Source organism: Mirounga leonina, unplaced genomic scaffold (assembly GCF_011800145.1).
Source record: "Mirounga leonina isolate KUSES-001 unplaced genomic scaffold, KU_Mleo_1.0 Mir_177, whole genome shotgun sequence".
Taxonomy (NCBI): domain Eukaryota; kingdom Metazoa; phylum Chordata; class Mammalia; order Carnivora; family Phocidae; genus Mirounga; species Mirounga leonina.
Window position 1 is genome coordinate 6,114,350 of NW_023270459.1, and position 20,287 is coordinate 6,134,636.

At 52.6% G+C, this 20,287-nt stretch overlaps 2 protein-coding genes across 3 annotated transcripts in view; one reads left to right on the top strand and one right to left on the bottom strand.

Moving 5' to 3' along the window:
• Positions 1–7,432, top strand: part of PEPD (peptidase D) — a 118,098-nt gene extending 110,666 nt beyond the window's left edge. The window contains exons 13-15 of the mRNA XM_035023497.1: positions 2,882–3,066; positions 6,002–6,193; positions 6,902–7,432. Of these exons, the coding sequence (XP_034879388.1) occupies positions 2,882–3,066; positions 6,002–6,193; positions 6,902–7,039 (515 nt within the window). The 3' untranslated portion in view covers positions 7,040–7,432. The remainder of the gene's footprint in view (positions 1–2,881; positions 3,067–6,001; positions 6,194–6,901) is intronic.
• Positions 7,433–10,960: 3,528 nt separating this feature from the next.
• On the bottom strand, positions 10,961–20,287 carry CEBPG (CCAAT enhancer binding protein gamma). 2 transcript variants are annotated; one of them, XM_035023498.1, is made up of 2 exons: positions 20,120–20,287; positions 10,961–14,005 (listed from the first exon to the last, which is right to left on the bottom strand). In XM_035023498.1, exon 2 carries the CDS (start codon positions 13,907–13,909, stop codon positions 13,472–13,474), a length of 438 nt encoding a protein of 145 aa, XP_034879389.1. In that variant the 5' UTR covers positions 13,910–14,005; positions 20,120–20,287; the 3' UTR covers positions 10,961–13,471. The 2 variants fall into 2 exon arrangements, with proteins under 2 accessions (XP_034879389.1, XP_034879390.1); XM_035023499.1 differs by lacking the exon at positions 20,120–20,287 and adding an exon at positions 19,641–19,965.

Sequence of the window (20,287 nt, forward strand, 5' to 3'; positions counted from 1 at the left end):
AGTCCCCTGGTTCGCATCCACTCCTCCAGCCTAGCCCAAGGACAGCAACCTTCACACACTTCGGGGCCCCTGCCCTGGCCCAGGGTGTCGTAACCACCATCCGGGCCAGACACTGGGGCCAAGTTGCTGGAGGTTGAATCACTGTCACAACCCTAACCACATGCAGGCAGCCGCCCACTGCCAGCCACGAGAGCGTTTGCAAGGCCGGCTGAGGAGCGCAGGCGAGGAGGACTAGAGGCGCCGTGGGGACCGCCCCGGCCCTCGCGTCCGGCCCCAGGAGGACAGGAGAGGAGCCGAGCTGCCGGCAGGGAGCTTGATTTATACCTGACTCCCCGTTATGCCGAGGCCGCAGCCCACTTGGAAGTCCGCCGGGCTTGACGTCAGGCTGCTTCCTGGGGCTCCCCTTTGGCCACCGGAAAAGGCCCCTGCCCAAGAGAAGCGGAGTTGCTTTGGAGTTGGGGTGTCAGCCAGCGCACGGGACGCCCTTCCTCAGCCCCGGGGGCCAGGCCAGCCAGGAGCAAGTGTGCAGAGCTGCGCAGGGGCGCTTTCAGGCCCAGAGCCTCCGAGCAGGAGCAGAACTTAGGGACAAGCCTGCTGTGCATCCTCCCTTGAACCAGCATTCGCTAGGCCAGGCCCGGGGTGCCCAGGGGAGGCAGCGGCTCTCTGGTCCAGCGACAGGAGAAGCGAGCAGGCAGGCCTGCCTAGGGGACAAGGTGCAGGGAGAGGCCTAACCGGGACCGGGGGGGAGAGTGTGCTGGGGAAGGGCTGTCCAGGGCAGGGCCCACTGGGGCCGAGCCCCGGGGACTGAGGAGTCTCAGGCGGCAGGGTGACTCAGAGAGGCCTCCGTGAGCATGTGTGACAGGTGGCCTGGCCTGGGGACGGCGAGGTAGAGCGGGTCGGCCTCGGGGCGGAGTGGGGACACAAGGCTCGGGCTGGTGCCCCAAGAGCACAGCCAACATCAAGGGTTGAACCGGGGTCTGGCTGGGCCAATGACAGTTTTGGGGGGATACTGACCCGGTCTCCCGGTAGATGCCAGAGCCTCTGCGGCTGGCTTTCTAAGACCAGCGTCGCAGCTGTGTGTGACAAAGGCATCTGGGGCTCACGGCGGCGAGCGAGCAGCTGAGCAGGGACCCGGTGCCCAGCTCTCCATTTGAGGATGCCCGAGCGTCCGAGGAGAGCCGCCCATCTGGCTCCGCCTCCACGGCCTCAAACCCAGCCCTCCCCTCCTGTGCTACGGTAAAGCCAGAGCCCAGGACACCCCCTCCACCGTGGCACCTTGTGGTCCTTGGCAGGTGGAACAGAACGGGACTGGCCTCAGGAGCTGGACTCCAAGGAGGCTCTCTTGTCTCTAGAGACCGGTCTTCTCCCCTCGGCCTCCCTGCGCCTGGGGCCATGGGCTGGCCCCTGCCCTGCGAATGGACCAAGGGTGCAGCCCCAGCCGCCCGCTCAGAGCTGGACCCCGGGGATCCAGGAGGCTGGGTCAGCCCTGTGCCTCCAGCCAGCCCAAGACCCCGACTGTGGGGCCTCTGCCCTGGTGGGGAAGGGGGCCCACCTGCAGGCCTGGCACCCAGCACGTGTCTGAGGGGCGATGCCCCGTGTCCCCGAGTGGGCTCTCACCCCTCTCTCGCCCTGCATGGAGCCCTTGGGCTGCCTCCTGCCAGCCAAAGAGGTTCAGAGCCCCGAGCCCAGCCCTGACGGCCCAGCCCTTGCCAGCACGGGGCCCGCGCAGGCCCCCGATGGTGCAGGGTGCCGGGGTGCCCCTCTGCAGCAGCCACCATCAGTCATGCAGGGTGTGCAGGGCAGGGCATCGTGGGGATGCCTCTTAGGAGCCAGGGTTGCCCCCCACGTGGAGGGGGCCACGAGGGCCAGCACGGGCCCCCTCTCTGGCTGGAGCATGGCAGAGGGGTGCGTGCCCCCAGTCTGTCGGCCTGGCGCACTGGCCGCAGCCAGCATGTGGCCTGCCCCAAACTCAGCCCGGTGGGGCAGGGCCGGCCAGGGAGCTCCACCGGCTTTGAGCCTCGCCTGGTGCTTAGGCTGAGTGCCCAGTGCTGTGGAGTGAGGCTGACGGTGGGGACTCTCCAGCCCCGTGGGCAGGGCCAGCGTGCCCTGGCACTGGCCGAGGCTCTTTGCGGGTGGCTGCCTGAGAGCCCTGGGCAGAGCCCCGGAGCTTGCTCACACCCCGAAACTCGGTGCCTGGGGACGTGCTCCCCACGGTGACCTTTGCCTCAGAAGCATGGGGCAAGGATGAGTTCGAGCAGCAGTCTGGGGCCTGGATGTCTGGGCTGCTGTGGAGATGGTCCGCCCCTGCTCGGAGCGGGCGGGGCCGCAGACCCGTGCCAGCCGGGCCGTGAGGCCGCGCCAGCTGCACCTTCGCCCTGGAAACCTTTGCTCCCCTCTGCAGCTCCAAGGGTGATTCAGGCCCACTTCGGGGGGCGCAGGGATGCCCTCACCCCACAGCCTGAGGCTCCGAGCATTGGTCTGGGGCTCTCTGAGGCCGCCCCCCATCTGCCGGGGACAGACGCTTTTCTCCTCCTGATGCTCAGGGGTCTTCCCGGGCTCCCCTGGCCCCAGAAGCCTGCTCTGGCCGAGGGCAGATGTGGCGTGGGCTGCGCAGTAGCCCTAGGCTGGGCGCCTGGCCATGGGCCACAGGAGCCTCCCCCAGAGGGCACGATCGGGAGAGAGGAGAGGTCTCGAGGTCCCAACTTAGGCGGGGAAAGCCTGGCCTGGACAGCTGGCCCGGCACGGCCCCCTCGCCACCCACTTGCAGCCGTCCCGCCTCAGCCCGCGCAGGGGATTCGTGGGCCCCCCAAACCTTGGCTCGGGGAGCCCCGGCCAGACGGCCAGTCCCCACAGCTCATTGCAGCCTCCTCTGGAGCCGCAGGGGTGTGGTGGCCTGACATGCACCGCCTGGCCGACCGCATCCACCTGGAGGAGCTGACCCGCCTTGGCATCCTGAGCGGTAGCATTGACGCCATGGGCCAGGCCCACCTGGGAGCCGTGTTCATGCCTCACGGGCTCGGCCACTTCCTGGGCATTGATGTGCACGACGTGGGAGGCTACCCCGAGGTCAGTGTGGACACGTCCGCGTGAGTGGCCCCCCCCGGGGCGGGGCTCCGGGAGCCAACTGGGCTGTAGCAGGACAAGCAAGAGGAGGAGGAATGGGGTCCCACAGGGTCCCCTGCTCCTCCTCGCCCTGCACCCAGCGGTTGCTCCTGGCCCCTGGCCGCTGTGGGCGCCGGCGGGGTGGGGGGCTCCCTAGAGTGTGCCTCATCTGGTGGCCCCGGGCTGTGCACTGGGGGGAGCCCCTGCCCTGCGGGGTGGTAGGTCAGCGCGCAGTTCCCACAGAGCAGTGGGAACCCCAAAGCTGGGTCGTAGTGACCAGGCTGACCCCGCCACCATGGTGTCCTCCTGCCTCTGGCTTCATGCAAGCCGGGGCGGTGAGGCACTGCCGTCAGGCGGCTGACCCGGGTCCTTCCTGGGACTAGCAGAGCCCAGCGCCCCTCACAGGCCCAGCAGCAGCCCCAGCCCCCCGGGCCAGCACACCCCCGTGGCCTCCTCGTCTGCAGGCCCTCCGGGCACCCTTAGCAGGGGAGGGAGGCTTCTGTGGGCATTTCCAGACAAGGCTTTCCCTCCCCTCCCTACCCACTGACTCTTGAAAGGACCACCCAGCGGGCGCTTGCAGCCAGCCTTGGGGAGGCCCTGCCCGGCAGGTGGCTGCAGCCTTTCCGGGCCCCGGGTGGGCGGGGGTGAGCCCGGCCCTGCCGCCTGGCCTGGCGCCCAAGGTGCAGGGGGCTGCTTATGCAATCGGTGCACGCCCTGGGGCCCACCAGCCAGTTAGCCAAGACTAGGCTGGGCCTGTTGGCTGCAGGGTATTTTGAAAGCACGAAGAATGATTTTTGGGGGGAAAAAATTGCTCAAGAGGAGCATTATTATTCAATTTTTTTTTTCCCTCAAGTGTAAACAGTTAAATTTGGAGAAACAAAATCAGTTTTAATTTCCTAATTTCTATCCATCACATTGTGTACAGGGAGCCAAGAGCAGGGCCTTCCAGACATTGTTAACTGAGGTTCGTTATTCATTAGTCGCCAGAGCACTTTTTTTCCACCAGAGAAAATTGGCAGCAAACTGTTTTATCTTTTCCAGTAAGCAGCCCTTTGTGCTCACAGAGTCTATTCTTTTGACAGATAAACATTGTAGAAAAAAATATGGCTTTTCCTATAAAAGTCATTTGTTTTATTTCAGGCCTCCAGACACATCTGGGTCTCCTCTGCTCAGAACCCAGTAAAAGTGGAGGTCTGCTGCCCTGGCGGAAGGTCTCAGGGTTGGAGGGGCGGGGGGGCTTGGCCTCTCCCCTTTGGGGGGGGGGGCCCTGCTCTCCACTGCCCAGCCCCCATGCTTCGCCAGACCTGCTCGGGCCGTGCCCACGGTGGGAGACTCCTGGGAGCTAATGCTCTGAAGGGATAAAGGTCGGGGGGCCACGGCAGGGCCCCCTCCCGCTCTCCCCTCACCCACAATTGGATGGGCGGTCCTGAAATTTTCCAGAGGGCTTGTCTCTATACAAGCCTGAGCAGACCACCCTCCCCTGGGCGCGCCCATGGAGTGGCCCGACGTGGGCCCACAGTGACTGAGGGGGTACAGGGAGACCTGACCGTACCAGTTTGCTGCCTCTGCTGGGCCCCCGGCTTTGACAACCTTGGAGTGGAGGGAAAGGGACAGGCACCTAGCGGGTAACAAGTAGGTGAGGGACAGGGAGGGCGTGTCCAGGGCAGGCACAGACTTGAGATGGCAGAAGGCCACTGGCCGGCCCCACAAGCACCTCTCATCCGAGCACGGGGGTGCGTCCCGGGCCCTCCTGCATAGCCCCTCCGGGCACAAAGTGGCACAGAGTCGGGAGCTTCTCCAGATGGGCATCTGTGCCCAAAGCGCGAGCCATCAGGGGTCACGGTGCCTGGGGGTCCCCTCCTCCCCTCCGCCCCAGCCTGGCTCATGCCAGGTCAGGGTGGCCGTGCACAAGTTTCTCTGCGTGCCCTGCTGTCCCCACCCTCCTGGAATCCCCGTCACAGGCTTCCCTGATGTGCCCGGCCCTGGAGGCCGAGCCAGCCTGTTTCTGGTTACCTTACATGAACCACTAATTGAAGTCTGATGTTCTTGGCCCCCAAACAGTCCGAAATGACAGCTCCGTCTCCAGCAGCTGGGCTTCCAGGCTGCGAGCGGGGCGGGGCAGGCTCAGACCCGACCGGAAAGCCTGCTCGCTGCCCACCCGTGCTCACGGGCCGGGGCTGGGGCCGGACGGCGGCCTCGGGGACCCGGGGAGACAGGTGTTGGTGATGCCGTGTGAATCGAGGGGCCCAGGCCAGGTGGGCATTCGGGGGAGAGGGTGCCTCTGCAGGGAGCACGCTGCCACTGTCGCCTGCTCTGCGAGGGCGGGGGCCAGCCCCCCACGTGTGCTCCTCTGGGGCCACGCCCCCAGGCTCCACGCGCGTGCGCGTTTGTGCGTGTGCACAGCAGCGTCACGCCTGTCCTGGGGACAGCACCTGTCCCTCCTCCTGGAAGGCCCCGCGGAAAACCTGGGTCCTGGCCTGGGGGAGCGGGGCCCAGTGCTTCTGGGGCCGGTTCCCACTCCAGCTGCCTGGAAGACACGACGCAGCGCGGGAAGCCCTGCAGCCGCCTTAAGAGCTTTTTTGGCTTCCGGAGTTTGGCTTCTGCCGCCCTCTCTGGCGGGGACAGGGCCTGGGTGAGGGCGGCCGGCTCGGGCAGCTCGCCCCGGCGGCGTGCACATAGGTGTCCACAGGGCCCCCGCAGGCAGTGTGGGGGCTAAGGAGAGGCAGGAACCGGCCAAGTCTGGCGGTGTCTGCGGAGAGTGGAGGGTCTCATCCGAAGCTCCAGTGAGAGCAGGGAGGGCTCAGCAGGTGGGCCTTGGGGGCCATCTGGCTGCCGCCGCGGCGGGAACCCTCCATCCGTGCCAGCGCTGGGGTCCTCCGGGCCCTGCCTCTCCTCACAGGGCGCGGAACGCATCGATGAGCCCGGCCTGCGGAGCCTGCGCACCACGCGGCACCTGGAGCCGGGCATGGTGCTCACCGTGGAGCCGGGCATTTACTTCATCGACCACCTGCTGGACGAGGCCCTGGCCGACCCGGCCCGTGCCTGCTTCTTCAACCGCGAGGTCCTGCAGCGCTTCCGGGCATTCGGGGGGGTGAGTGCCCACAGGCCCCGCATCCCGGCCCCCTGGACACCGACATGCGCACACTGCGGCGCGCCACCCCTTTGTCTCGAGACAGGAGCCCTAGTGGGGGTGGGGATGGTCTTCACTTCCTCCCTTGAGAAGGACCCGGCATGTGCCTTCTCATGGTCTGTCACGGACCAGTGCCTCGCTCCTCAGCAAGACAGACACAGATTCTACAAAACCCCTGCCCACTCTGGGACCCCGTCCACTGGGCAAGGGGCAAGGACTGGGTGGGCAGGTGGCAGGAGCAGATGGCCCCATGGGAGGCGCCTTCGTCCCAACAGCCTCCCACGGAGGCCTGGAGGCCAGCCCCTTCCATCACAGGCAAGACAGACCGCTCCTTAGAAGGGGCTCCTCCAACCCAGCGGCTGGTCTGAGCCTCTAATCTGGTGCGTGAGGCCAACTCAGAAATAGTGTCTGTCATTCTTCTTTTTTTTCCCCCGAGTTTTTCTTTTTTAGATTTATTTGCGAGTGTGCGCGTGCACACTCACATGCCCAAGTAGGGGGAGGGGCAGGGGGGAGAGAGAATCTCAACAGACTCCCTGTTGAGCGTGGAGCCCGACACGGGGCTCAATCCCAGGACCCGTGAGATTATGACTTGAGCCGACACCCAAGAGTCGGATGCTCACCCCCTGAGCCACCCAGGCACCCCCATGAGTGTCTGTCATTGTGACGCAGGTCCGGATCGAGGAGGACGTCGTGGTGACTGCTAGTGGCATGGAACTGCTCACCTGTGTGCCCCGCACGGTGGAGGAGATCGAAGCGTGCATGGCAGGCAGTGACAAGGCCTTTACTCCCTTCTCTGGCCCCAAGTAGAGCCAGCTGGGAGTGCCCAGTGGGACCAGGGACCCAGCCTGGCCACCTGTCTTCACGATGCGCAGCCTCCTGCCTGGCCCTCGAGCGGCGAGAGATGCGTGCTCAGAAATCCCATGGCTGCGTCCATGTTTGAGCTTGTGGTTTCCTCGGGGGGCAGGGGGGGAGGGTCTCTTTCTTAACCTTCTGCAAGATCACACCTGAATCTGCTCTTACTCTGCTTGAATGACAGTGGCTTTTAAAGTGCTAATGGAAGAGAATTCTGCTCCTTGATAGCAACTAAAATATGTCTCGTCATTTGCATTCTTCTGCTCCGGGAAGATCCATTTCCAGCGTTTCCTCTCAAAAATCAATGTGCAGAGTCGGATTTGCAATAAAAAGTTTCCCAAAATGGTCCTTTGTGCACAGCTTCCTCTCTGTTCTTTCTCGCTCGGCGGCGGAGCCTGGCACGCAGGGACCTAGCAGCTGCCGGGGCAGAGCGGGGAGCTGGGGCGCAGGCGTGGAGCCACCCTACACGGGCCTTTGCACATGAAAAGGTGAACCGCTAGAGGAAGAAGCCTTTTCGAGGGCGGGGCACTGCCTCAAAGCTAGATTTCTGAAGGGAACAATTTTTATGCAGCACTTAAGGCACAGTTCTATAAAACGTGAGACTTGGCAGGGATGCCTTGTCCTCGATGCCCTTTTCATAGCAAAGCCGGCATCCGCCTGAGCGACACAGCCACCTAGGGCCGCTCCGTGGTAGAGGTGAGCCTTCTAGTGGCTTCCGTTTGCTGAGACCATTTGTCTTCCCTAAGTGTGAACCCGCGGACCAAACTCCACGCAGGCAGGGAGTGTTCTGGGGCCAGCTGGGCCTGGTCCCCGCCGAATGCGCAATGCCTGTCCTCCCCTCTGCTGGCCCAGGTCCCCCGTCCCGCAGCCCTGCCCCCGCCGGGAGCGGGGGAGCTCGGTGAGAAACCGATCCGGGCCTGTGTCTCCACAGCCCTCTCATCCAGGACTTTCCGGGCCAAGGTGAAGGGACACCAGAGATGAAACCACGATGGGGTGGGAAACTCTGTAGCCCAAGCTAGACATTTTGAGAAGTCACTGAAGCGTTGAGTCCAAACCGATTTCTTCCTGCGGCAGTAACACAAAAGTGCTTGCAAAGTGACCACATTAAAATGAGACCACCTCGGTTCCAGATCAGTTTACCTGGTTTGCTCCTCAGATCGATCACACCCATTTTTTCAGGTTTGCTCCGGTGCTCAGGCAGTCCCTAAGTTATTTGTGACCTCGAGCGGTTGGCAGTGATGGACTTGAGTGTCAGGAGTCTCCATTCACCAATGTTTCTCTGCCCCGGCTGCACCTGCGGGGGACCCGTTCTGGCATCCGGGGTTTCAGCTGCCCCCGCGCCCGGATAAGCCCGGATACAGTGAGGCTAGCGCTCTAAATGGACAGTTTCGTTTGTGTTAAACACAGCTGCCTGTTGTCACATCTTTCTCCTTCCTTTCCTTCAGACGCCTCATACCAAAACTGCCCGTTTCACGTACATTTTCTGTGATTACCAAGCAAGAAGGTCAGAAGAATAAGGGGAAATCCCGTTAACTACATGTTCTTCGTCACAGAGGGGCACTGGGAGGGTAGGTCTGACTGGTCTCGCCTCAGGGCGGAGTCAGGACACCCTCCGGCGGTGCGGGGCTCGGGTGGCCGGCAGCGCCCCCTCTACCCCATGGTCCAGAGGATGCACCCAACTCCTCATGCCTCCAGACCTCTGCAGAAAGGCATACAGCTTCAGAAACTCCTTAGAGACCCTTCCAGAAAGCAGAACAGCACTGAAAAAGCCTTTCTGAAACCCTGGAAGGGTCTGGGTATTCCTTCAATAAATAACTGAGCAGCCACTCTGGCCGGTGTAGTAGGAAACCACCCTCCCTGCTCTCCGAGCCTCGGGGATCCTGAGAGGCCTCGCCTTTAACAAGCAAGCACAGATCCCTTCACCGCAAAGTGCCGTGAAGGAACGGCTGACCTTGTCTAGAAAGCCAGGGCGCTGAGACAGGAAGGAGTGAAAGGGAAAAGCGAGACAAGATGAGGCACCCAGACGTGAACTGTTGTTCAAAGGCGGCCTGGAGTAAAACGAGCCTGGAGAAGCCCTGCAGCCAAAGCCAAGTAACGGGGGACGGAGGACGGAGGGAAAGCAAGGCCGCAGATGAGGGGAGCCACGTCACAAGGAGACGGGGTCTCCCTCTGGGTGCAGTGGGGAATGACAGCAGGTTCTGGAGAGCAGGCAGTGGTCCAAGGAGACCAAGTCCGGGCAAGAGAGGACGATGGTTCTGGGCGGCGGGGGAGGGAGGGAGGAAAGCACATTTAGGGGGTAGAAGGGAAAGGTGGCGGAGCGGGAAGGCCCGGGCCAGATGTAGTCATTTGGGCGACACGAAAAGTACAACAGGCCCGTTCGCTTCCAAGCCCAGTTCTGCACCCCGGACCCTGTGCGCACCGCTGCGTAGCTTCCAGGCCTAGAGTTGTGCGAGGAGTGCGCGTGGCAGTACGAGACTGTTCGGGCTTGGCGATCTCCTTCGAGTGCACGTACAATGCACACGGACTCTAGATGCTCCCAGGCAGTGACAGAGCAGGTCCAAAGGTGCTTTTATTGAAAAAAAAGCTGGCACCTTCACAAATCATCTCTATATACAATTCCCCAAGACAAACTATTTATGGGCTCCCAAATTACAACTACTTTGTAAAAACCAAATAGGATGCACTACCCACAGAAATAATTACTGTACTACGACTGTCATTAAGATGCAGTAAGTAGAAACCTATGTCCCAACACATGAAAAAAGCTGATGCATCACAGAAGAGTCTCTAAATGACATCTTCCCTTGAGACACTCAAATCAGCATGGATTCAGTATTGCCTCGTTCATCTGCAGAGACACTCCACAGCATCACGTCAATGAGGAGGTACACACTATAAATTGTGCTGCTAGGGGAAAGGCCTTACTTCGACCTTCCCGAGGCCTCAAAGCCTCAAGAACTCCTCTCTACCACCACCGTGTGACTGGAAACCACACACTGAGACACGAGGTGCCCGAGCAGGCGAGCCCGCCGCTGCCTTCTCCACCCTGGTCCCCATTCCCGGGTTAGACCACGTGACAACGAACAGCACTGAAGAGGCCCTCTAGATTCAGAGGAAATCCATTCACGTTCCCATCCATTCAGGGAAATCTAGACTTGGACAAAAGCACCTCCCGCCCCCGACCCTCAGCGACCTTCACCCCTGCCCTGGGCTGGGACAGCAGGGAAGACGGCCGACCATCTGCCTGCTCTTCAGAGCTCTTGGACATCTGGACTACTTCCTCGGGATACGAACAGAAAGAAACCCACAAGGAAATACAGTCATTATTCCAAAGTTTTTTATTTCAAATTCATTGAAAGAAATAAAATTATATTTAAAAAAATAGAGTAATCTCACAAACTGAGGAAAGCCAGGAACAAAAAGAACAAGGTAAGGACTTTTTCCTGAGAGGCAGCTCTAACAGCTATTAGAATGGACTTTCTCCTCCCTAGCTTTTGTCAAACAAAAAATTGCTTCCTATTTCTAAGGCATCAAAAAGCACTCTGAGTGCTAACTGGGTTGTCCAGGTATGTTTCAAGCCCTCTAATGGGGGCTGAGAAACACCAAAGGCTGATTTCTTTTAATACCAAATACTAAAGTGCACATACTACTTTTTTATGTAAATTTCAGATTTCACACTTGTGACCTAACTTTCAAACATCTGGTCATATTTTATTACTATCTTACTACCTCTTAGCAAGAATGTCCAAAGTATCTGAGCTCACATTCCAGTCACCGCAAGGGGCCAGACGGTAGAAGAGCTGCTCTGATCTCCCCACGTGCTGCCAACCCCATCCACAAAGCAGCCATCTCGGATGACTCAGATGCAGCTAGACATTTACACTAAAGCCTACTTCCTAAACCACTGGACCTGCCGGCAAAGGCAGATCAAACCCTAACGGTGCATACGTAACCTACAGAACAGAAGTTACAAAAGTCATCTTAACAATTCCCAAAGCTCTAAACTTACCCATTCCCCATACTTGGTTTCCCTCAATTTGATACTGATAAATCTATCAAACTGCAAACTTTCATTCCCAAACACTTCAGTAAGACAGTCAAGACAATGGTTAACATTTTTGTTCTACGCATACATGACGGCTTGTGCTAAAGTTCTGGTTTGCATAGGTTAACAGGAAAGCTTGAATCAATTTTTCCAAGTTTCAATCTTATGTTCGGATTTGAAGTTATCGAGTGCACACCCCTGATGATTTCCCTGAAGCTTCTTCTCCAAGACAGTTAAGTCAGTTCATATAAATGGTAACCATAAATTCCATAGGGACATCAATTTCTGAAACTTTTTTTTTTTTAGTAAACAAGAGATTACAATGTCTGTAACACCTTTATAGGCGCTTAACGATTCAAGTGACCTAACTGTACCTCTAAATAGGTTAATTATATAACATCAATCAGCTATTAAAGATTCAGTAGGATTCTGCGGGTTACCTCCTAGTCAGTCAAAACATCTATCAACCTAGAAGTAGACTGATACTGCAGCCAAAGTAAACCGATGTCAGACCCTAAGAGAAACCTTGATCCTGTCTCCTGGCTCTCCAGGGAGCTAACCCTCCTGGGACAGTGGCTCTCATGGAACAACGCTGGGTTCCAGTCACATGTGGAAGAGGCTCATGGCCTTAATAATGGCTTTGCTGAGTTGCAGGTCACGGTGGTATTTTCACCTGCCCAGAAGAGCACAGACCACACTTTTGTACCAACCCAAGGGTGCAACTTGAGTCACATCCTGGTTACACTGTTCCAAGTCCTAGTAAGAAACAATATGGCCAAAAACTTAAGTGACCATGTTCAAATAAGATACCTGGTAACACAAACTTTTTAATCAGATGTGACTCAGTCTCTTGTCACCAGCCTAGACACACACACACACATACACACACACACAGAAATATACAAAAACCAACAAATCTGAGCTAGGATTGTGCTAAAAAAAAAAATCAACAAGGACAATCAAAACCACAAACACTGATATAAACCAGACCCTAGCGATCCCCGACTTTAGCGACTGCCATTTTTTAGTCTCAACAAAAATGTCAATATCCTGAGTTTTATCAGTATTTTCTTTCTAAAATAATTTATGGGACACAAAAGCATACAAATGAACAAACAGAAGCAGTGGTACAAAAGTCTAGAAGAGCCCACTAACTAGAAAAAGAAATGTCACAAAAACAATATAAAAAGATGTATTTAAGTGAAATAAATTAAAGGTTAAACCTTACACTTTCAAGTTTTCTTAGACTATTATTTTGGGAGACGGCATAGAGTTGATGACGTATTTTTCTAATAATGACTTGGTTAAGATCAAAAGCCAAATGATCCTTCACAAGAAATTTTTGCCTTTAATAATCATGGCCCCATTGAAGATATTTGGACACAGGAGAAGTTACCTAAATCCCAATCAGTAAACTGTTAAGGCATTTGTCTACTAACTTGGCTGTCAAAATGGTATTTTAAAAATATTTACTTACTTGACCAGCATCTACAGAAACAAAAAATATTTACTTAACTTGACCAGCATCTACAGAAACAAAAATTGTAGTTTACAGATACAAGTTTCTCTAAACTCCTGGGGGTTTTTTGTTGTTAGAAAACAAAATAATGCCAATCCAATAACCCAAAGGTATCCCGAAAGCATAATTCTAATATGCTTTACTTTTATTTTTAAGAAACCTATTTGTCTCCTAATCATTAGTATTTTCAAGCCACTGGCTGTATACTGCCTTTAAAACGTAATGGAATTTACTTAACCTGGCACCGCTACTCAAAAACTTATACTTGTTGGGGGAAAACAGTACTAATTAGGCTAAAACAGGTTTATGTTATACATAAAATCACTCCAAATTACAAAGTGATTGATTTCTATAGCCCTAAGGATTTTTAATACATAATTTAGAAAAAAAACACAAATAGATTAACACAGATGGCATTCAACTTCTCTTAGTCTAATTAATCATCTCCAATAAAACCAAGACCCTTCTGCAGGACCTGCCAGTTCCCCATTCCTTTGATCAACCTACAAAAGAAGCATTTCTTGGGAAGTGAGGATTTATTAAGAATATCAAGGTCCAGGGCTTTTTTTTTTTTTTTTTACCATATACCTTAAAAATTGGTTTTATCCCCACAAAAAAATCCATATCATTTAAAACTAGATATTCAAATTACATGGCTAACATTTTTAGCTAATCAACTCTTCAGTGCTGATCCTAGAAAACAACCTTCAGTGGGTCTTTGAATAATGGAACAAGACAATGTTCGGCCATTGATATGAGTGATGTAGGTAGTCACACCTTTAACGTTCAAGCCACAAGTTGTGAAGTTTGGAAGGGGTGAGGTCTACTGTCCTGCATTATCAGAAGTTGTATTTTCAGTGCTAGTGGGTTGCACGTTATCTGCAAGGTTGTGTGCGTGCTCAAGAAACAAATCTTTCAATACACTTAATTCCTTAGTCAGCAATTTAATTTTTGCTTCCAAACGTTCATTCTCTTCTTTGAGCTGATTCACTCTCTGCAGTGTATCCTGTGCTTTCTGCTTGCTTTTCAACCGGCTCTTTTTCACAGCCATGTTGTTCCTCTCTCTGCGCTGACGATACTCATCACTGTTGCGATCCATGGGCGAACTCTTTTTGCTTTGCTTGCTTGGGGGCACGGCTTTGCCTCCTCCCCCCGGGCCAGCAGGCACCAGCTGAGGAACCTGCTGTAAGCCGCCGGCATGAGCCTGAGTATGAATAACACTTATTCCCGGAGTACTGTTCTGCTGGGCTATCTTGCTCATTTGGGCACTCTCTCTTGCTGACACAGAACAGGCAGAAATGAGGGCAAGGTGATCAATGGTTTCCACACTAAGCTGCCAAGAAATCTTCACATGTACCTAGTTAAAAAATAAATTGCATTAAAATGTTTGAAATGACAAGATCAAATGAGATTAAACTTGCATGTATCTAACAGCAGGCCGACATTCATTGATTATGCTGAGAAAAGTCTACAGCAACTGCCAACTGTTCCAATGTTTCAGAAGTCTAAATCATTTAATTTAGAAAGGTAAGTTAGTACAGGAGCACATAAGGCCAAATTCAGCCCACCTGCATCCCTGAGGGTACTGCCCGTCTGTGATTGTTATCAAAAATGGAAGGAAAAACAAAAGAATACCGCTAATTAGGTAGCAGAGAGGAAATAATAGCACTTGGCAATCTGCCAGAAAAAATTTGAGCTGTTTGGGTGAAACATGCAAAACCTGAGTTCAATTATGATAGAAGAGACACCTGCAAAGCAAGGGGGACAAAGTTTCAATTGTTGGCTCACGTCAAAACAGAATCCTGCGGCAGAGTGCCCGATCTCCCCGACTCGTCGGGATCACTGCATGTTCCTTACACCAATATGCAGAGACCTAAGTCACCAAGGACTTGACTTTTCTCCCGGAGTACATCTTTATGGAATATTCTGAAAAGACTTTTTTTTTAGGGGGGAGATTTTTTTTCTTTTGTTTTTAATGACCTCACACATAGTAGTTTACATAGATTTCCTAAGTTAGCTTCTTGGATCAGAGATGTAGGAGCTCTGGGACCTCCAGTGTGCTGCCCCATCCCACCATGCTGCTTCTAACGGTGGGGTTTTTTTCCTTCTTGACATAATTTATAAACACATCTCAACCCAGGCAACCTGAAACCACAAGGAAAGAAACAAAAGCCCTAATGATGCACCCAAGGAAGAGCAAGTATGGGGCTGAGGCTAGACAGAAAGTGCGCCGGCACCCACTTGACAAGGCAGACGCGGCTCAGACGGAATGCCAACTCTTGAGTGTTCCTGCACTGCTGCCCGTAGAAATGAAGCCAGTTTCAGAAACTAGTCATACTTGGATTACTATCAATCCAACTAGGTCACTAGTTGAGTGACCAATCCACTAGGTCACACACTTGAGCTGCCTCAAGATGTGTCAAAAGCATACCTATCTGATGATGAGGCCACTTCAAGACAAACTGACTCAGCGAATGAGCCATGTCCACCAAGAAATCATAGCACTCTTGGAAATTCAGAAAGCAGTGTTATGACTATCCTGTTCTCTTTTCACAAAACTGCTAAACCTACATCCAGGATAAAACCTGGAGCCAGAATTATGATGCCTCAAATGAGTACACCTCACAGCTCTTAAGAAAAAACTCAGTAAACACCAGTAGCTTCACCCAAACCATTAGCCAGGTGTTTCTTGTATAAACACTGTTCATTGGTCTGCTTTAAAAAAATTTTCCTTTTAAAAAGTCCATATTTTCATTACTTTCAATTGTTTTCAAAGCCATGTGTGCAGCCCTGAGTTAGTGGGTCATCTGTTCTCACTCCAAAAGTACGGCAAAAGAGAAAGCTTCCTTCCAAACCATGGATGGATATCTACACAGAGTCTATCTTCAATAAAGGACATTACACAATCTCCCTGGATAATTTATTATGTTGCCTATTTTTTCTTCCAGTTAAACAGTGGCAATTCAGTATTAACTTGGGCCACCTTACCACTAATAGTGTTAGTGGCCACCTACATTATTGCTTATTTATTTGGTGTAAAGTGAGCATAAGAATTTTAGTTGACTTTTAAAAACTTTAACACTTCTCCTGGGATTGTCTCAACTATCATGATCACGGTCATCTTATTTAACTTTTTTATTTCTCATACACCAATTATGGTTTTAACCTCTAAAGCTAATCTCTAGAGACAGCTCAAAGAGAAAATGATCCAAAAAGCACAGAGCAGGAACCAGGTCAATTCTTGTCTTGGCTCTGGCTCCCCCAGTTTTGCTCTGGACCTATCCCTTCCCCTCTTTGGGCCTCGATTTCCCCATCTGCAAATGAGGGATATAGAATGGTAAGATGCCTTCTGACTCTGAAAATACACCATGAACTTTAGTCACTAAAAACTCTTTTCTACCCCTTTATGCTTTTTTATTCCTAAGTCACTAAAAACTTTTAATACAGGCTCCAAATTCAGTGATGTTCATGCCCATTTTTGTACCCAAAGATATAGGAATGGGGAAGAGCTCTTCTACCTCAGCCTGACTCATTTTGGTAGGGTACTAGAGTAGGGGGTACTTTGAAGATGTGCTCATTGCTTGAAAAACAAAGAAACTATCAAATTGGTAAAAATGTAAGTAAGGAAACTTGGAAATAATAAAAATAATTCAAAAATGATTCTTTTTTTTTTTTTTAAGTTCCTCAACCAAAGCCAGGGAAGTAAGTTTTAAGTGAAAAAATATCCATTAAGGAAAGTAAACCAAGTAAAGGGGGGGGTCAAAGGGCCAAATGGTCCAAGAGAGTTAACTCCAGATTATCAACTGTGCTTTTACACAAGCAAAATAGCTGCCTCCAAAGTTACACATTTCACAGTCTCCACTGTCATTTATGCTTTTGTTCCTTTCACAAACACTTAGCACCTACAATGGGAAAAAAAAATTAGTTTATTTCAAATCTGGATATTCAACCCTAAATGAAAGTCTGGCTCCTATGTGGACAAATACTATTCCAAAGTTCATTCCACAGGAAGCAGGGTGGTGCCTCGTTTCCTTAGATGTGAATCATCCAGGCAGGGAGCAGGAGAAAAACTGAAGAGCAGTTCTCAAAGCGTGGTCCCTGGACCAGCAGCAGCATCATTTGGGAACTTGTCAGAAATGCAAATTCTCAGGCTACCCCGGACATAAGAATCAGTAGCTCTGGGAATAGGACTGAGCAGTGTTGTTTTAGAGGGACCTCCAAGTGATTCTGTTGACACTGAGGTTTAAGAGCCAATGCTGCAGATTAACAATGGATCTTAAGAAAGACGGTCTGATTGGGTAAATTTTTTTAAAATTCAAATTTCTTAATTCAAGTAGTGTTCATTCAAATCAGTAACACACTGAAAACTCAGCAAGGTTAGAATGAGTAAAACAAATTTCTCTTAAGTTTCATTTGGGAAAGTAAACTTGTCAAGAATTCTCCTAATCCTCCTGTCACTTTTTTCTCCACATTATATACAACCAAATATTCCTCCCCATGCTCCCCAAAATAAATTTTTTTTTTTTAAAGATTTTATTTATTTGACAGAAAGAGAGCACAGATAGGCAGAGTGGCAGGCAGAGAGGGAGGGAGAAGCAGGCTCTCCGCCGAACATGGAGCCCGACACGGGGCTGATCCCAGGACCCTGGGATCATGACCTGAGCGGAAGGCAGATGCTTAACCAACTGAGCCACCCAGGCACCCCCCAAAAAATAAATTCTTAACTCATATTTCCTCAGTGAGCATCTACACTCCAAAATATTCACAGATGTTTCTCCATTACTCCCAATCTGTACACGTACCCATCTCCCAAAAGAACTTACAACCACCATCCCTCTCCATCCTAACACCACAGAATTACCTCAGGCTGACACCATCTCCCCGGGGGGCACTTGTCCCCTCTGGTTTAGCAGTGCACCCTCCAACCACTGTCGCCAGACCCATGGAGCACTCAAACCTGCGCTAGTGTCCAGCCCCTGCTCCCTTATGCTTCACACCTCAATAATACTGAACCACTACCAATCCCCTAAATGGTCACGCTTTCTCTTTTCTTTGTGTTGCTGTCCAATTTTTTCCCCTAGTTTCTCTGTCAATGCCAGCTCTATAATGTGGCTCCCTGTAGACTAAGCTAGAGGCAGGACTCTGTCTTCATATCCATATGCCCAGCATCTAGTGCAGGGCTAGCCATGGAGTGGTGGTGCTGGAGAAATATTTGTCCAATACTGGCTCAGAGGCTAAGAGAAAACATTTATTTTTATAAATGTCCTATATAGAAATGATATTCTCTAGCATTAACATCTCTTAAAACAACCACAATTAAATCAAAAGTGTTAGTAAGATCTTATAGTCTTCCAACCCTAAGTTCTTGGTCTTTCTTAAAGGCGAACAGGAAAATAAAAATACAATTCCATTTGATACTTCGAGTGCCCAGTCTATACAATGAACATTTCTTGTCTGGTCTTTGCTTCATCTCAGTTAACCTTTATTTTCTATTTAGCCAGTTATGTGTTCCAATGAATAACCTCAAGTTCTTAGGTATGTTTTGCCAGGGTCTGACAACTCTGTACTATACGTGATGTCAAGGTAAGCAAAGTCAATACATACCCAGATGAGCAGGATTTCTATTTAGTTGCCACTGCTTGCTTCATGACCCAACACGGGGGCCCATGAAGGAGGGTACATCCCTTTGGGGAGTATATGAGTGGTCCACTGGAGTATGGAGAAAATGTACGTTCATTTGTCTTTTTTTAACATCATCATTTTAATTTTCCTTTGGTAGGATTTACAACATACAAAAATAAAACAGTACACATATTGTTTATAAATATACCTCTATTAGGAAATCATACTCAAAAAAAAATTTTAGCTGATAGGGGCTGGAAAGTCAAAAAGGTAGGAGACCAATGTACCTACAAGAACCGGTGGAAGCACTCACTCCCAAGAATATACAATATACCTGGAATCGTGGCTACCCACATTTACCATTACTGTGATCAGGTGAGGCAATCCTAGACCATAAGACCAAATTCAGCCCCATGAGGTCCTATTTGTCTTTACCAGGGACTCACCATGTGCTGTTTAAATCCCTACAGAAGAAACCACCTCTCCAAGATCAGACAACTGCTGACAGTCATGTTATGCCCTGGAGAACTTAAAAGATATTCTGAAAAAATGAAATTTTGTTTCCTCCTGTTTTTCAGGCAGGTATTAAAAATGACTGAATCAGCCAAGTGCACCCACCAGAAGCAGGAATCAAGAAATCAAAAAATTCTTCAGCTCACTGGCATCCTGTAATTACTTAGCCTTGTTTATAGGAAGTTTTCCCAGAAACAGAGACTCCACTTTAAGAATAGCTCATCCCCAATACTGATCAAGTGGTTATAGCTGACCAGATTTTAACTTTTCAGTATCACGGACTTTAAGATGCAGAATTTCTTAGTAAAGCAAGCCCTTACAGTATTTTCTTTCCAAAATTTATTTGGGAGTCGCGTTATCCTATCTGAATTCAAGGGCAATCTCTTCACGTAAGGATTCGCTGAGTGTAGGCTCAGAAAGAGAACTACCAATTTTTGTGTAACCCACTAACCTGAAAACCTTTCTGAAACGGACACGTTTTAAGGTGCCAGATTACAACATGAACCTCAGACACAAGGCCAACAATCAAACCTTCTGACGAATAAAAACATACAAGCCCCCGTGGGAGAACAGATGATCCTTCCCCCTCAAACATGCATCTCCATCCTCTTCATCTAGACCCCTCTGCCAGCTCTTTTCTTGACTGTGTTCGCTGCGACAGGCTAACGAAGGGCTCCGTTTCTGGCCCTTCTCTTTTCTATTCCACTTGTGGTAGCTGCACGTTCAGCTAACTTCGTTCAGCGGTCAAGTGCAGGATATTCAAATTACAGCTCCGTAAGCAAGCACGGGATTAGCTCTGTAAAGTCACGGACTTCAGCATCAACTCCTTTCGCTGCCCACTTGAGCGCTCTACTAACCTCGGAACCGAAGTCTCGCCTCCCCTCACCGAGCGGTCCTGGAGGGGCGGGCAAGATCCGATGCGGCACGACAGTAAGGGACGGTCCACCTACTGCTCTTCTGGGGAACACCCTGTATCCCCAGGGGCCCACACGCGCCTAGCCTGTCACCACTGCCCGTCGCTCCAACAGAGGCCGGGTTCCGGAGGGGGCACACCTCGCCCCCCGCCCCGTCCCCGGCCGGCGGCGAGGGGCGCCCGGGGGGAGCGCGGGGGTCGGCGGGTGGCGCCGCAGCGCTGGGCCGCGGCCAGGGATGAGCTCAGCGGCCCCGCCGGGTGTTGCCGGCAGGTTGCATCAGACGCCGCGCGGGGCCTTCCCGGCCAGCCGGCCGCCTCAGGCCGGGCCGGGTCTCCTCGGGCCCGGCCGGCAACCAGGCGAGCGGCCGGCTCCGCCGCGGCCTCCTCCTCTTCCCTCAGCCCGCCTGCCCGCGGCCTCCTTACCTGCGCCTCCAGCCCGCCCGCCCCCAGGCGGCCTCCACTCCGAGCGGCCCCGCGCGGCGCGGCGCGACGGACCCAGGCCTCGCAGCCCGCGAGTCAGCGAGGAGGAGCGACGGTTACGAAACCGGCAGCCTCCGCCCGTTCCGCCACCGCCGCCACCGGCTTCCCCTC

Bases quoted from the DNA above. Each gene is read 5' to 3' on its own strand.
- CEBPG (XM_035023498.1), bottom strand. From the start codon at position 13,909: ATGAGCAAGATAGCCCAGCAGAACAGTACTCCGGGAATAAGTGTTATT.